General features: G+C 42.2%; 1 protein-coding gene across 1 annotated transcript; it reads left to right on the top strand.

The window, feature by feature from the left end:
* The first annotated feature begins 7,097 nt into the window (after positions 1–7,097).
* LOC311111566 (CMP-N-acetylneuraminate-beta-galactosamide-alpha-2,3-sialyltransferase 1-like) lies at positions 7,098–13,528 on the top strand. Its single transcript, XM_084154320.1, has 6 exons — positions 7,098–7,339; positions 9,054–9,235; positions 10,275–10,457; positions 10,755–10,800; positions 12,092–12,211; positions 13,288–13,528. The coding sequence occupies exons 2-6, from the start codon at positions 9,057–9,059 to the stop codon at positions 13,456–13,458; spliced, it is 699 nt and encodes a 232-aa protein (XP_084010446.1). The 5' UTR covers positions 7,098–7,339; positions 9,054–9,056; the 3' UTR covers positions 13,459–13,528.
* The last annotated feature ends 4,385 nt before the right edge of the window (positions 13,529–17,913 follow it).

The following is a 17,913-nucleotide window of genomic DNA, read 5'->3' as shown; positions in this document are numbered from 1 at the left end:
TGAAGGACTTGACGGACGTGTGACTCATGGTCCTCGGGTGACTTGGAAAAAATAAGAATATCATCCAGGTATACAAAGACAAAACGGTTCAAAAAATCCCTAAGAACATCGTTCACCATGGCTTGGAATATAGCAGGGGCGTTAGAGAGCCCAAAGGGCATGACCAAATACTCAAAATGCCCCAGTGGAGTGTTGAAAGCGGTTTTCCACTCATCTCCCTTTCGGATTCTGACAAGGTGATAAGCGTTCCTGAGGTCGAGCTTGGAGAAAACCGTGGCGCCATGCAGAGGTTCAAAAGCTGAGTTGATGAGTGGAAGGGGATACTTGTTTTTAACAGTTATGTTGTTTAAACCCCTGAAATCGATACAGGGGCGTAACGACTTGTCTTTCTTTTCAACGAAAAAGAAACCTGCACCCAAAGGAGACGACGAGGGACGGATTATGCCCGAGGCCAGAGAATCACCAATATACTGCTCCATTGCCTCCCTTTCCGGTCGGGACAGATTGTATAAGCGACTAGAGGACAAGGGAGCACCAGGAAGCAGTTCAATGGGGCAATCATAAGGCCTATGTGGTGGTAGAGACAGAGCCTTGTCCTTACTGAAAACCTCCGCTAAGTCATGGTATTCCTTGGGGACAGACGACAGATCGGGAGGAGCTGAGGGATGAGTTGGGTTACACTTAGTGGGGGGAACCGCTGACCTAAGGCACTCCGAATGGCACTTAGTGCTCCAACTGAGAATGGTGTGACGTGTCCAATCCATTTGTGGGTTGTGAAGAGCCAACCAGGGGAAACCAAGGATAAGGGGGGTAGCTGAGCCAGACATAACTCTTAACTGAATGCTTTCACAATGATTGCCAGAAATCACTAGGGAGAGGGGGGTGGTTTGATGAGTTATCTCCGCGAGGAGGCGCCCATCAAGGGCTGTGACTCGAATGGGGGTAGGTAGTGGCTCCACGGGGATACGAGCTTGTGTAACGAACTGGTGGCTAATAAAGTTGTCTTCTGCACCTGAGTCTATGAGAGCTGAGAGAGGCAGGGAATGACTCTGGAAACGTAAGGTTACAGGTACTTGTAATCGGGGAATGATGGGTTCAGGATCTAACTCTGGGCTCGCAAGTAGACCCACCGTTACGAGCGAGCCTTGTCTTTTGGTCGCTATGGGCATGTAGCCAGAATGTGTGTGGCGTCTCCACAGTACAGGCACTCACCCGCCTGGAGGCGCCGTTGCCGCTCTGCTGGAGGTAGTCGAGCTCGACCCACTTGCATTGGTTCCTCCTCAGTGCTCGGGATGGGATCAGGAACAAGAAGCTGCCGGCTCCGGGGAGGCGAGACTCGAGTGGTTGAAGGCTGGCGAACTCGTCCTCCTAGATGTGGCCGACCGCCTCTCTCCCGACGCCTCTCCCGCAACCGGTTGTCTAGCTTAATGGACAGGGAAACGAAAGAATGTAAATCATGTGGCTCGTCACGAGCAGCCAGTTCATCCTTAATGGCTTCATTCAAACCGTTTAGAAATGCTCCTTGAAGTGCCACATTGTTCCACTTGGAGTCCGCTGCCAAAGTCCAGAACTCAATAGAGTACTCAGCCACACTGTTAGAACCCTGCCTCAAATTAAAAAGTCTCTTGGAGGAATTACCCACATGGTCAGGATGGTCAAAAACAGTCTTCAATTTAGCAGAAAAATCAGCAAAAGTCAATCCAGTCAAAGTTTGATTTGAGCACACAGCCTCAGCCCAAACCAGAGCTCTCCCTCTTAACAGCCCCAGAACATAATGTACCTTAGAGGAATCAGTAGAAAACGACAGTGGTCTCTGCCGAAAAATCAAGTCACACTGAAGCAAAAATCCCCGGCACTTGTCCAATTCTCCATTGAACGGTTCAGGCGATGTGACAGGGGGTTCCCGATGGAACGAAGCCTGCATAATGTCAGAGGAACCAACTTGGGGTGCATCAAACTGGGGGTCAGAGAGAGATGGAGAACTGATAACAGACAATTTAGAGACTTGTGTAGTTAACTGAGTCACCTGGTTCAGCAGTTGATGATTATTTTCCAAAAGAGTCCGAATCAATTGGTCATGCTGTCCTAGCAACGTTCCTTGAGCCTGGATAGCTTGTTGGAAGCTGTCTTCGTTTGCCCCGTGCCGTTTCTCTGTTGGGTCCATGGCCAGATCGTTCTGTTAGGCTATGGTTCAACGCAGCACTCAGAGAAACAAACACGACAAAGGGAGTGGAAGAAACAAAAATTATTTTAATAAAAGTTCAAATTGTCTTAGTCCAAAAAACAACTGAAGTAAAGGAACAGAGTGGGCTAGTCGGCTCCGGAGGAAGGAGAGGCTGAGGCAGGCAGGCAGACCGGCAGGCAGGAAGGCAGGCAGGCAGGCAGGCAGGCAGGCAGGCAGGCAGGCAGGCAGGCAGGCAGGCAGGCAGGCAGGCAGGCAGGCAGGCAGGCAGGCAGGCAGGCAGGCAGGCAGGTATGTCTGAAAGCTCTGGTAAGAACAACGATCTGGCGCCGGTGGAGAGCCATGCCCAGGATTTGTAGTGCAGGTTGATGAGAGAATAGGATGCAGCTGCGTAGGCAGGAATCACTGGAAACAACCCGCAGGAGAGGCAGATCCTGAGTACGCCCCCTGATCCACTCCAGACACACCCACATAAAGGGGACAAACACACATACAGATACAACAGACAAAGAGGGGACAAAACAAGGAGGAAGGGAAACAGAAAAGGGAGAGACAAGCTGCCCACATAACAAGTCCACAATCAGCTACTTCATTTTGTTGACGTTGAGGGAGAGGTTATTTTCCTGGCACCACTCCACCAGGTCTATCACCTCCCCCCTGTCACAACTGCTGAGTCATTGTCAGATCAGATTAGCAAAACAGATTCTGTTTTAGTAGCTTTGAAACACATTCCAGTGTAAACGAAGCCAACTCCATCTTCACATAAAGAACACACGATCTGTTGTTAACTACTGTACATGTCTTCCCTCTCCTTACTACCTCGTCCAACTAAAACCACACCTGATAGTCTATCTACATGGTTTTTTTGTTAGCTAACTAGCACACACATAATTGTAAAGGGAGGTGCATATTTTGCCAAATCCAATGTTTTTCAAGTTCCACTAATATTTAAATCAGTTGACCTTTACTACCTGCACCGTAATCTCAATATACCCACTGGGAACACACTGGTTGGGTCAACGTTGTTTCCACGTAATTTCAATGAGACTGTGAGTAAGGATAGCAGTAGTACAGCAGTTGATAGAAATTATTTTTATGACGTCATGGTTAAATTGGAGAAATGGTAAGCCAAGCCTTAGCAGAAAAGAGGAGAGGAGAGGGAGAAGCATTGTGAGACTGCCATCAAGCTGAGAATACTGAGTAATAACTATGAAGAAAAGTAGGCAAACCAGTCGGGCTGCGTTTTAACAACAATGTGTACAGTAGGCTTGCTGTACGATGACAAGAGACGTCACAATAGGTGCTCCACAGTGAAGCTAAGCTGAGGTAAAAGACCGGTCCAATTTGTCTCCTATCATGCATGGTATTTTGACAGAAAGGAGCACAAAGGATTAGTTTCATTCCCCAAAATTAATTAATAACAGCAGTGTGTGTATCAAATCTATAACGGTACCCCCCTGTATATATAGCCTCCCTACTGTCACTTTATTTTACTGTATATATAGCCTCCCTACTGTCACTTTATTTTACTTCTGCTCTTTTTTTCTCAACACTTTTTTGTTGTTGTTTTATTCTTACTTTTTTGTTTAAAATAAATGCACTGTTGGTTAAGGGCTGTAAGTAAGCATTTCACTGTAATGTCTGCACCTGTTGTATTCGGCGCATGTGACCAATAAAATTTGATTTGATTTGATTTGATATTACATGTACATTAAAATGTTTAACGTCAAATCTTTGTGTGCATACACATCAGCAACTTCTTCTAACAGCAATTTGAAAGTAGACGTTTTGAAGGATTTGTTTGTATTATGACAACCTAAGTTGCTACGCTACAATGTTGCTAACGTCATCAATCTGTAAGTTAAGTTGCAAATCTTCATGGCTTGACTTCGACAGTACAGCTGAAATGTAGCCTCACGTGACCTAAACTCTCCAAAGTGTCGTTTTTTGTCTCAAACAGTTGACTGTATGGTAGGGTAGGGTAAACACGACTTTTGACACAATATCGGTACCACTTCACCACAGAATTTCAACCAAGGTCTTTATTGCAACTCATTAACTAAACAAAAAAATTGTTATTTCCAAGTAGAGATCTCTATCCATATCTATGGTGGCCCACCAAATCGATGATGACACCTACCACTATCAGGTAGAGATCTCTATCCATCTCTATGGTGGTCCACCAAATGGATGATGACACTACCAGGATGCTTAATTACGAACTTCTTCCTGATACGTCCTCTTCATGAGTCACCTATTAAACATCAACTCCTAACAGCCTCAACAATAAAGTTCCTTAAATGTATGTTTTTGTATGTTTTTTTTCCCTTTTCTATTAGTTCAATTGTATTCTGCCATGTGAATGAATTAAAACAACTTGAACTGAAGCTTCTTTATATAACGGCCCGATGTCGCAAGGATCTGTACACAATTCCTTGAAGCTGAAAATGTCCCAGTTCTTCCATAGCCTGCATACTCACCAGACATGTCATCCATTGAGCATGTTTGAGATGCTCTGGATTGACGTGTACGACAGCGTGTTCCAGTTCCTGACAATATCCAGCAACTTCGCACAGTCATTGAAGAGGAGTGGGACAACATTCCACAGGCCACAATCAACAGCCTGATCAACTCTATGCAAAGGAGACATGTCGCGCTGCATGACGCAAATTGTTGCCACACCAGATAATGACTGGTTTTCTGATCCATGCCCCTACCTTTTTTTTTTAAAGGTATCTGTGACCAATAGATGCATACCTGTATTCCCAGTCATGTGAAATCCATAGATAAGGGCCTAAAGATTTTATTTCAAATCTGATTTCCTTATATGAATCGTAACTCAGTAAAATCTTTGAAATTGTTTATTTTTGTTGATGAGATTATGGACAAGAGTGAGAATTTTTATTTGTCAAACGGCAGCCAAGCATCGATCATCATGTCACCAGAATAAGACCCTCGATATTTATTGGAAACCCAGCATCTAGCTCATCACCGTGCACTTTCACCACCCTGTGAAGTTCATTGTAACTTATCTGTAGCCTAATAGAGAGCAATATTAATAGTATTTTTGTAGGCACTAACTCTGCCATGCTACGTTTAGCAAAGCCTATAGAGTACCACAGTATGAGTCATAATACCCATGAAATCTAGCGGTCAAAGAGTGAAATGGTTCCAATCGTTTTTCCACCATTCATTTTTCCCATAGGGGATTTTAGAAACACTTAAAATAAGGGCTGTGTTTTGTGTAGGCTTACCCTGGCGTGACGTTTTGATAACCGTGTAAATCTCTCTAGGACAAGCAAGAAAGTTTTGGACTCACCTTGTTGTGCTGTGCTCACTTGAAGGTGGCGCAGTGGTCCTTCTTGAGGGCAAGTTTTGTCATCAAAGTCTGGCATTCTCTGGATTTATGGTGTTTTCAAGACAACTGGTAACTCAGGGGGAAAAAACAAGGTCGAATCATGACGTCAGTGATCTTCAGGTCAGAGCTCTAGAAAGAGGCCCGAGTTCCTGACTTGGAATTCTGAGTTGGATGACCGTTCAAAACTTATTTTCCCAGTCGGAGCTCGTTTTTTGGCTGATCCGTTTGTGGTTTCAGGGTGGGTGAAAACAGAGTTGGGTGCTGTGGAATCGGTGAGGGTAACCAGAAGTGGTCTGGTGATAATTGTTTGTGTTTCTGCTGGTCAGAGGGAGCAGGCGCTCCGTGTTAAACGAATGGGGACAAGAGATGTGAATTGTTTTGCTCTCAAGAAAAGGGCGCCATTGAAAGGAGAGATTACTGGGGTAGGGGTAAATGTAAAAGTTGACCAACTGAAGAGGAAGATTCCCGGTGTTTGTGATGCTCGTCGTTTGGTGAGACGCAGACAGGGTGGCGTAAGAGGGGAAACAGAAGAGTCGTTGTCTGTTCTTTTGAGTTTTGATGTTGAGTCTTTGCCCGACAAAGTGATGTTAGGATATATAAGTTATTCTGTACAATCTTTTGTGCCGAATACATTACGTTGTTACAGGTGTCAAGCTTATGGGCATGTGGCAGCAGTGTGTAGGAGGGAGGTTCCTAGGTGTGAGAAGTGTGCAGAAGGGCATGAGACAAAGTAATTTGTAGCATTGGGGAAAGTGGTGGTATGTGTTAATTGTAGGGGTTCCCATGGGGCTGGGGTACAGAAATGTCCCGTGCGAGAGAGGCAGGTTGAGGTTTCCAGGGTTAGAGTAGTGCAGAAGTTGTCATATGCTGAGGCAGTGAAGAAAGTAGTGGAAAATGGGTCAAGGGGGAGGGATCCTGAGAGGAGTGGTGTGAGTAGTAGATCTGTACCAGTACAGAGGGATAGGCCAACAAGTGATACATGTTTCAGTGAGATTGGATTTTTAGCATTTATAGCAATGGTTATCAACTGTACTTGCAGGGATGGAACGTAAGTCGCCAAAAATTGAGGTTGTGTTGGCAACTGCAGAGAGGTATTTGGGTGTGCGAGACTTGACATCAAAAGAGTTACAGGGTGTGTTAAGTAGTAGTGTCACATCCTTTCAGGTTGTTGGCCTGAGGTAGGACTAAATAGATTTAAATAGTGGAGTAGGGTGGTGTTATTTTTTATTTTGTAAATTTTTTTGTGAGTGTAGTGTTAGATGGCAGGGTATTTGTTTATTAATTTTTTCAAGCAAAGTATAAGGAAGTTGTACTCCAGTCTAGTAGGTGGCGGTGATGCACCATACCGTTGGATGGCAACCGCCGATAAACCCCACTGAAGAAGAAGAAGAAGAAGACTAGTTCCCCATTTGTGTTGAAGGCTCGGGAGTCAGAGAGTTCCGAGTTCCCAGATGTTGTGAAAGCAGCATTAATATTAGGGGCGTTTTCACATTATGGATCTCTTCACAGGTGGTGAGGATTCTGTGCCACCCACAAAATGAATATCTTCAGGATTAGAAAAAGGTTTTCTAACCACCGTTCTACTCTGCTTCACTACTATAGTTGTGTTTTATTCTGGACAGCAATCCTCCAATTCACTTGTGGATTTTGTTACAAATGCCCTTCGGCCGCTAGACGGGATCTTCTCTCCACAGCCGGACGATGACCCATGGTTTCAGAAGTGCTTCATCAGATCTATCAAACCATTTCTGACGAGAGAGAACAAGAAACTCTCCAATGATACCAGAACGTGGTGGCGGGTAGGCTATATATATATTTTTTATTAACATATATATTTTCCATTATGTTAAAACAAAAAGGCATAACAAACAACATTGGATAAATAAAAGCATTTATAGCGCAAGTCCAATGCATTCAGTAATAGGCCTATCATTTATTGAATTTATAGCCTATACACAGACCCTAGCAACAACAAACAGCCTACTATGCTTGTTGAGTCAACTGTTAAAAGAAAACCAATTAGAAAAATAAGACACCGTCCACCCCATCTCACCAGAGTAGCCTGTGGCGGGTAAATGATTGATTATTCAAAACTTTTATTGCACTAGCTTACCCCATCTGTAAAGAACAACCCCACTGGGCACCGACATCATTTCAACATCAACTTTTGATTTACATTTTGGTTGAGCTGTCAACTAACGTGAAATCAACCATACATTAAACCATGTCATTGGATTTAGGTTAAAAGTTGGGTGAAGAAGACGAAATTCCCTTACATTAATGATTTTATGCAAATCCAATCAATTTTCCATGTTGATTCAAGGTCATCATATAGATTTGTTTTGTTGAAATTATGTGGAAACAACATTTATTCAAACAGTTTTTGTCCAGTGGGACTGATCAACTGTCACAGTAGCCTCCAATGTAGATTAGCCTATTAACGTTCCTGTTGGTCAATGAATGAATGTCTCAAACACTCACTACCACTATACATTGAAATGTTCATTATTTTCTTAAGGTAAGCCCCTTTTTTAATAGCCTACTGTTGCATGTTTATTTTCTTTTGAGGTGTTTATATGAGGGAGTTGAATTCAGAATGAACTTTTATTGGATGGGTTTAGGCTGTGTGAATGAGTGAACCCTTCACTACAAGGGCATTGTTTTAATGTATTGCTAATCTATTGGATAAAACAAGTTGTATACAGAATTCCTTTCATTTGAACCATTCATCATTCCAGGCAATACTATAGCTACAATGTCAATTGTGCCTCTTCCCTGTTAATTGGGTGTGCATCCTGATTGGCTGGTTAATTGAACACTGTCCCTCTGACCCAATTATTGAATGAACTGGTGTGTTATTGCTTGACAGATCATTGTGGGTGTAAGGTGGCTGCATTTAGAAAGACAGCCCAATTCATTTTTTTTTTTTTACTAATTAGTCTTTTGACCAATCAGTTTAGCGCTGAAAAAGATCTGATGTGAAATGATCAGATTTTATTGGTCAAACTACACAGTGGAACAAAGATCAGAATTGGGCTGCCTGTGTGAATGCAGCCTGGTTTTGCTTGGTTTATCCTGGCCTTTTACAATAAATTAAGCTTGTTTTTTTTCACACTTTACTTCTGTTTTGTTTTTAAGCCTTTTTAAGTGATCGGGTAAGGCCAGCTCCTTCACAGGCTGCAATACAAGCGTGGTCACTGACAACTGACTAACTGATTGCTATTGTAGTCAACAATAACCTGTTTTTCTGGACAGGGACAATGACCAATCCAAACATAAGTCTCAGTATACTGAGAAATGATGCATTGCACCAGATTTAACAGCTCATTTCCCTCTGCAGGTGAACATGAAAACATTATATACAATCACACAATATACGTACATCAGATTTGACTAGTGTGTGAGGGTTTGGGCTGATGTCATCTGCTTTGTGCTGCTTGACCATTGTTCTGTATTTATTGGTGTTTTATGTCTTGGCTGGCGCAATCAAATAAAGTACCATCTTATCACCAGAAAATGCAGAATGACCGTAGCACAGCCAACTTCAGCGAGGTGGTGGAGAAGTTGTTCCAGGTCATCCCCGATGCTGACCTCTACCCTGAGCGCCATGGGACCTGTGCTGTGGTGGGGAACTCTGGGAACCTCAAACGCTCCCACTATGGAGCCGTCATCGACTCCAGTGACGTCATCATAAGGTAGGCCAACAGAGGGTGTTGACAGAGGGCGTCCTTGCCACAAAGCCTGGTTTAGCATTGGCAGTGCCATTGAAGACTTATGCCATTTTGAATTAGTCAACTGGGTGGGACTTCCTATGGGTTAAGGAAGGATCACAAGATTCCATACAGCAGGGCAGTGCGCAGACCTTTTAGGGGGCAGGTGCTCAAAATGGGAAAAAAGGGCACCCACCGGTAACTGCCCGTCATTCTGCTGCACGTCGGCGATCAGCCAACCAGGCCGAATATTATGTAAATCAAATGTTATGCTGCTGTGGCAGCACTGTTGACATTTAAACTAGGTAGCTTACGACACACACTCAATTGGTGACCGCATCTCAAACCATGCACGTTTGGCTCCGTACAGGGCAGACCAGGGGTCGGGGTGGCGAACTTGAAGATGTCACAACAACTTGGGGGGGCAGTGTGTTCAGAACAACAATGACAAAACAATATAATTTATACCACCACCCAAAAGGCCACTTGGCAAGTGGGAGGGAAAAGGAACAGGTCCTCAGGCACAGGTAGAACCCTATCTGTGTACGTGCCTGCCAACCACGTCAGCAGGAGGGATCAGCCAATTCATTAACGGCTATGTGCCAATTATCCCCACTAGCTCAAAGTGTGCACTTGTTCACTTCCCTTCCCTGATTTGAAAGGAAATGACTATATAAGATATATGGTGGACCTCCCACTAGCTAACCCAGGCCTCCACCAATCCAATGCTTTTAGATTTATGGGAAGTAGGGAACGACTGTACGCTCCAGTAGAAAGGAGCAAACCTTCCATAGCTGCATGTGGCAGTAAATCACCAACCTTGGCTTTATGCCTGTACACACAGCACCACTCCAGATAGAGGTATGCACCATTTGTTTGTTTACTGACTGCCAATAAACTCATAGAAGTTGAAGAAGAAATCAACTACTTAAAATAAAGAGAGCCCTCAATGGCGCTACCCATGCGGCCACTATGAGCTTTGAAATATTGCAGTCATGGTATGAATTCCTGCTGTGTTGTCCAGAATGAACATGGCTCTTACCTCTGGCTATGAGGAGGATGTTGGGAACCGGACCACGTATCACGTCATGTACCCAGAGAGTGCCATAGATCTGGACAACGCCACTAGGTTCCTGCTGATCCCTTTCAAGACACTGGACCTTCAGTGGCTACCAGGCGCCGTGACCACTGGGACTAACATCACTTTGTGAGTAACAACTTATTGTGGACTCTTCTGATTAGTTATAACAGTGTTTCTCAACACCGGTCCTCCAGTTCCCCCAGCGGCACATGTTGTTGTTGTTGTATCCCCGGACAAAAACACCTGATTCAACTAATTGAGGGCTTGATGATTAGTTGACAGGTTGAATGAGGTGTGCTTGTCCAGGGGCTACAACAAACATGTGTGCTGTTGGGGGGACTGGAGTGGAAAACACCATGCATGTTTCTAAGATAACATAGTTAGCACTTCCTAGATGAAATTAAGTCTTATTTTATTCAACAGCTCATATTTACCTCTTAGACAGAAGATAAAGGCCAACAAAGATTTGGTGAGTCACCTTGTTAATTTATTATGGTTATAATACAGCTACAGAGTCAATGACATCCTAATTCATGATATTTTATACTGTCTCTTGGACAGTAGGTCTGCTTGGAATTGAGGATGTGTGGTATGGGCAGAGCCATGTAAATATAAAAACATTTTTTTAAAACAAACAGTTAAATATATGGTTATAGGTGGTTCCCTAATACAAAGCATGAGCTGGCGCACACCCAGGGAACATTATTTGATGTAGAGGTGCTGGCTAACGACACACCCAGGGAACATTATTTTATGTAGAAGGTGCTGACTAACGGTGAATAAACTGTAAGCTGTAAAAACAAATAAAGGGAGTTGCACACTCTATGTATAAACTCTATGTATAAACTCCCAGTCATTTACTGGGAAAGAAACCACCAATGTTTTGGCATCACTGTGCCTTCTTCAGGGTAATGTCATGAATGCTTGAACCAGGTTATGGAGACAAACAGTGCAATTAGTGCAACCAATGACAATAGTGATGGATGTGTCGTAATTGCTAGGTTAATCAGAATGAATTAAGCGAAACTGTTAAAAGATAATAGTCCACAGCGTATTGCATATATTATGCCATTGTTATCATCAGCATCAACATACATTGTTTCATTTAATATCACATATATATTTAAATATTTCCAATTTCATTAACTGTTTTTGTTACATGTAATCTTTTGGTTCAACCATAATGCATAATAAGCATCATCAACAGGGGTGTACGCTGATAAGCTGTGGAAAGAATACATTCATTTCCAAGACCTGTTAACAAAAAAATATAATTGGTCATAAAAAGGGCCTGAGATCAAAGTCAATATTCAGACCACTAGGGGGGGGGGGTCAATGTTTTTACAGGTGGTTTTCTAACAAAGGAGGTGGTGATGTCAGACATAATTTAAATGTTTAGTCATTTAGCAGACGCTCTTATCCAGAGGAACTTAGTTTGTGAGTGCATACATTTTCATACTGGTCCCCCGTGGGAATCGAACCCACAACCCTGGCGTTGCAAGCGTAGTGCTCTACCAACTGAGCTACACGGGACATTTGTATTATTATTTGCCTAAGGGCAAATCTGTCATTACAAGTCATAGTTTGAGACGGCATCAGAATGGGAGTGTATTAAAAGTGAATAATTGCATCCGATCTCGGACACATTATCAATCTAACAAAGTTACTTCTCAAATTTGATGCATCACAATAGACATCATTCCTATTTTTCTAATTCAATCAGGTTGATAGACATGTAATGTGCAATGTATTCCATGCAGGTATTGGTTCTGAATCCTGTGTTTATGAAATATGTTCATGAATCCTGGCTTGACAATCAAGGAAAATACCCCTCCACCGGATTCATGGCTTTGATATTGGCCCTACACATCTGTGACGAGGTACGACCGATAGATATCAACAGATACAACAACACCTCAAGGCACAACGCGGGCTGTAAAGAGACACACTCTAACACGCAGTAATGTTGTGGTTATCTATCAATCAATCACATTTTATTTATAAAGCCCTTTTTACATCCGCAGATGTACAGAAACCCAGCCTAAAACCCCAAACAGCAAGCAATGCAGATGTAGAAGCACGGTGACTAGGAAAAAACTCCCTAGAAAGGCAGAAACCTAGAGAGGAACCAGGCTCTGAGGGGTGGCCAGTCCCGGGTGGAGATTATAACACTACATGGCCATTAAGGCCAGATTTTTCTCCAAGATGTTCATAGATGACCAGCAGGGTCAAATAATAATCACAGTGGTTGTAGAGGTTGCAACAGGTCAGTACATCAAGAGTAAATGTCACTTGGCTTTTCATAGCTGGGCATTTAGAGGTTGAAATACCAGGTGCGGTAGAGAGAGAGAGTTGAAAATGGCAGGTCTGGTGAACAGGTCAGGGTTCCATAGCTGCAGGCACTGTGGATTTTATATTGTACATTAGTAATATTAGAGTAATAATATCTTCAATTAGGCAGCTAATGAGGATCCTAATAAATACTAAATATCAACACGCTCTGCTAGGAATGTAGATAGGAGTGTACTTTCTCACCTCCCTACACTACACACTGTGTACTACACACGATACACACTGTATACGATACACTGTGTACTACACACGATACACACTGTATACTACACACGATACACACTGTATACTACACACTGTGTACTACACACGATACACACAATACACACTGTATACTACACACTGTACTACACACGATACACACTGTATACGATACACACAATACACGCTGTATACTACACACAATTGCAGTGCAGGAAACCAACCCTGACACCTAATGGATTTACATAGCATAGCTCTGACAATATGTGGTATCGTCACACATTACTGGCCCAAATCATGTAGGTGTATAGGCTCCGTACACAATATACCACATTGCCATAAATAAAACCTTTTTGGTAAACATTTATTAAACTAACTCTCTAAACACTTATTTCCAATGCAGGTGAATGTGTATGGATTTGGGGAAGACAAAGATGGGAACTGGCACCACTACTGGGAAACCCTAACCAATAAAAAACTCAGAACTGGACTACACAATGGAAGCTATGAGTACAACGTCACCGTGAAGCTCTCGGAAATACACAAACTACAGATACATAAGGGATTTCACTAATATTTCATAAAGATAATTTCCCTTCCAGCTGTATATGCTATAAAGAGCTTTTTAATAAAGAGGTGTATTCAAATAGGTGTTAGCCTGTTGTCTACATTGCACAGCATGTACATACTCTAATACCTTATCCTTTTATCTGCACTACCGCTTTTGGTTTTGCATGAACTTGAACAATGGGGGGGCCATACTTGTGAAATTTGCTTAGACCATGGTTTAACCATTTGGTCTAAAATGGCTAGCTGCTAGCTTTTCTCATAGGCCAACCTGGCCAAATTAGCCACGATGCTGAGTACACCAGCTGAGCAAATAATTATATCCGGTAACAAATTCCGTCTCAGCCAATTTAAAATTGACGTGACCCAACGCTTATTTTTCACTAAAGCATCCTTACCCGGAATCCCGTTTAAGAGACAGGTTTAAGCCTGCTTGACAGAGACTCTAAGCTACTAGCCATCAAGCTAACGAAGTTGGTACCAGATGAGTTTTGCAACGGAAACCTCTTTGTCTGGAGAACTAAATGAACGGTTCCAGCGCTGTAGGAGCTGTATCTATTACGCTTTGTTTCGGGACAAATCGGATCACTCGGAGTTCCAATGTGGCAATTTGTTTACTTGCCGAGAATTATAGTCTTGAGGTGGCTTCCTTGATCACACAGGTCACCTGCCTACGTAAGAACTGTGGAAAATGCAGAGTGGAATGTTTACATTTTCTACGCCGGTGGCTGGACGGCGTTCGCGCTTGTTGGATGCATCTCCACCTTGTCGTTTATCCGACTGGCCAGTGCTGCGCGGAGCTCCCCCATCTGATAGCGCCGTCGAAGGAGCACATCAAATCTGTAGCTCAGCTGGTAGAGCACGGCGCTTGTAACGCCAAGGTAGTGGGTTCGATCCCCGGGACCACCCATACACAAAAATGTATGCACGCATGACTGTAAGTCGCTTTGGATAAAAGCGTCTGCTAAATGGCTTATTATTATTATTATTATATTATTTATAAGGAGAAAGGCAATCAACGATGGTCGCATGTCACGAGCCGTGGAAGCCGAAGACAGACAACAACCTCCCGCAAAGCAGTCTACACTCCCAATGAGAGGCCCAGAGTGGATACAAACAACAAATAGTTTTGCCGTCCTGGAGCCTGATCTTCCTGCACCTTCGGTGCTGGGGGTGTCTGCGGCCGCAGTGCCTACTACTACGATTTCAAAGTCGATGTCGGCAACCTTCCGTCCCTGCTCTGGATCGAGCAGGGCTTCTCCATCTGTCGGAGGCCTGCATCCTGTGAAGCGTGGGAGTGGGCGGATTTCCTCGTCCTTCTCACCAGCTGTGATTTTGGGCAGCTCCATGGTAAGAAATGTGACCGTTCCTGGTGCAAAAACAATGTCCTATCCCGGAGCTCGGGTAAATGACATTACTAAGCTTCTCCCAAATGTACTACGTCAGGACACACGGAAATCGATTCTATCGTAGTCCATGTGGGTTTTAATGACATTATGAAGGGCAGCTCTGAACAGTTGAAACTGGATTGACTCTCTGCTAGACACAAACCCATATCTGGCCCTGTGCCCTCTCTGAATCGTGGCATTGAACGCTTTAGCAGGATTCTTGCTCTTCACAACTGACTACGTGATTATTGCAGCTCAATGGGAATAACTTTTGTTGAGAATTTCGATACCTTTTGGAAACATAACACGTTTTATAAGGAGGATCATTTGGGTTCCTGGATCCTTTCACAGCATTATAAGGCTGCAATTAGACAATGACATAGCAATGACCCAAGCCCAGCTCAGCTAATCCCTACCAATGTGACACAGAGTTGTCAAAATGCTTCAGCAAATGTACATTACATCAGGGGCGTTGGTAGACACAATATAAGTAACCTAATTTATGTCCCTCTAACTGCCCTGAATGCCTCTGCTGATCCAACAGCTATTGTATGCAGTAATCATGTGCCTAAGAACCAGATTAATACTGTTAGCACTGAGCCGGTATGCCCGAGGAGGAAGTCCACTGTGTGCAGCTCACCCTGCACTAACATAAAGAACATGAGCACATCTACTGCTGCTAAGCTTCCCAGTAAAGAAATAAAAACAAGTAAGCATCCCAGAAGAAAAGTGATCAAAATAGCCCACGTTAACATATGTAGGTTCATGAAATCAATAATTTGCTAGTAACAGATGACATTCATATTCTGACTCTCTGAAACTCACTTAGATAATACCTTTGATGATACAGTTGTAGCAATACAAGGTTATAACATTTACAGAAAACATAGAAATGCCAATGGTAGAGGTGTTGCTGTTTATATTCGGAACCACATTCCTGTGAAGTTTAGAGAGGATCTCATGTTAAATACTGTTGAAGTAATATGGCTACAGGTTCATCTGCCTCACCTAAAGCCCATTCTGGTGGGAAGTTGCTATAGACCACCAAGTTCTAACAGGTAGTATCTGGATAAGGTGTGAAATGCTTGATAATGTATGTGATATCAACAGAGAGGTATACATTCTGGGTGATTTTAAATATTGACTGGTTTTCATCAGGCTGCCCACTCAAGAGAATGCTTCAAACTGTAACCAGTGCCTGCAACCTGGTTCAGGTTATCAGTCAACCTACCAGGGTAGTTAGAAACAGTACAGGATTTAAATCATCAACATGTATTGATCATCTTTTTTAAAGTTTTTTTTATTGGGGGTAGATCAGCTTTAATATTTCAGATAGATTGTAACTTCCATCAATGTAATTGTCTGCATCACTTCCAATCCCCCATGTTGTTTTTTTCTCGCAAATATACATACATACATACATGCATATCCTTTTTTAAATTATATTTCCCATCATTACTTTCCAACCCCACTACCCCTTCCCTAATTGGAGTAAACTAGTGAACAACAATGCTTAGGCCTCTACTTCCAGCTTATACATACTATATACATTTTATGGACAGACAAATTTTACAATAATTATATTTTGTTTGTTTTTACTTTTGAAGTCCATCTGGTTTGCTTCTATATGCTATATCTTTCTAACTGTGCTCTTTCACAAAAGCTCTCAACCTATAACCTATATACTTATTATGGACACAGTATGCTTTACGTTAGTTATCTTGTTGTTGTTATTAGTCCCATCCTTCAGCTCCATTCAACACATCCCATCTATCTCTTAACACCATCCATATTGGATTTCTATTTGCCATATATTTTTCAACTGTACTGTGATGTTTTACAAAAGTTCTGAACCTTTCTATTCTCATTGTTTCTACAGATTGTGAATTGAAAATAAACATTATTATATTATTGATCGATTGACTATGACTTTTCAGATTACACAGCAGTGCTATGTGCAGGGTTAGCTCCAGGTACATGTGTCCAAAAACAAGCTACAAATGGACAGTACCAAAACACATGATCTAATGATTCTGTCTCTTCACAGCAAAATCTGCAGAGCTGGGAAGATTGTATCCCCCATATAAATAACATTCTATTGGTAGCAAGAATTTTATATAATAATTTAAATTGAAAAATTGTACGTTTTGAATCCGGCTTCGTTTTGCATATCAGTTCATAAACACTATGCCATGGAATCGGTACGTCAAAAATCTCTTCCCAACTATTTTGCAATCTATATGGGACGCCTGTAAATCCTTTGGTCCTTAAATGAAACTGGTATACTTTTTATCACAATTTTCTTTAACCAATTATGTTCTTTTAATGCAAGGCCGACAGACAAGTTCCTTACTTTTTACCCCTTCCACTTTCCTCTTCCATTTTTGCGGTAATGCTGCAATTATTTGGTTGTAATTTTGGGTAGACCAGACATTTCCATATGTTTTTTTCTTTTTTTTTCTTTGGGGGAATGGATCAGCTTAATATTGCAGATAGATTGTATCTTCTATCAATGTAATTGTCTGCATCACTTCCAATCCCCCATGTTTTTTTAAATTTTTTTATATATATACTCCCCTTTATTACTTTTCAACCCCACCATCCTTTCCCTACTTGGAGTAAATTAGTGAACAACAATGCCCAGGCCTCTACTTCCGGTCTATACTTACTATCTACACCTTATGGACAGAGTTAATTTGACAATAATTCTATTATATATATATATATATATTTATTTTTTTTGCTCCTGAACTTCTTCTACTCTCAACCTCTCCGATCATTTTCATGGAGTCCATCCGGTTTGCTTCTATATGGCATATCTTTCTAACTGTGCTCTTTCCCACAAGCTCCCAACATACAACCTATATACTTATTATGGACACAGTATGCTTACATTATTAGCTATCTTTGTTGTTATTTGTTATTAGTCCCATCCTTCAACTCTATTCAATACCTCCCATCTATCTCTTAACACCATCCATATAGGATTTCTATTTGCCATATATATTTCGACCGTACTGTGATGTTTTACAAAAATTCTGAACCTTTCTATTCTCATTGCTTCTACAGATTGT

The sequence above is a fragment of the Coregonus lavaretus genome (genome assembly GCF_964263955.1).
Source record: "Coregonus lavaretus genome assembly, chromosome: 37".
Classification (NCBI taxonomy): domain Eukaryota; kingdom Metazoa; phylum Chordata; class Actinopteri; order Salmoniformes; family Salmonidae; genus Coregonus; species Coregonus lavaretus.
This window is presented reverse-complemented; position numbering and strand designations above follow the sequence as displayed.

What these genes read in the sequence shown, in the direction of transcription:
- LOC311111566 (XM_084154320.1), top strand. Translation starts at nt 9,057, where the DNA reads ATGCAGAATGACCGTAGCACAGCCAACTTCAGCGAGGTGGTGGAGAAG. An exon ending in ACTGGGACTAACATCACTTT is followed by an intron (nt 10,458 to 10,754) that starts GTGAGTAACAAC and finishes TTTATTCAACAG; the next exon opens with CTCATATTTACCTCTTAGAC. An exon ending in TAAAGGCCAACAAAGATTTG is followed by an intron (nt 10,801 to 12,091) that starts GTGAGTCACCTT and finishes TATTCCATGCAG; the next exon opens with GTATTGGTTCTGAATCCTGT.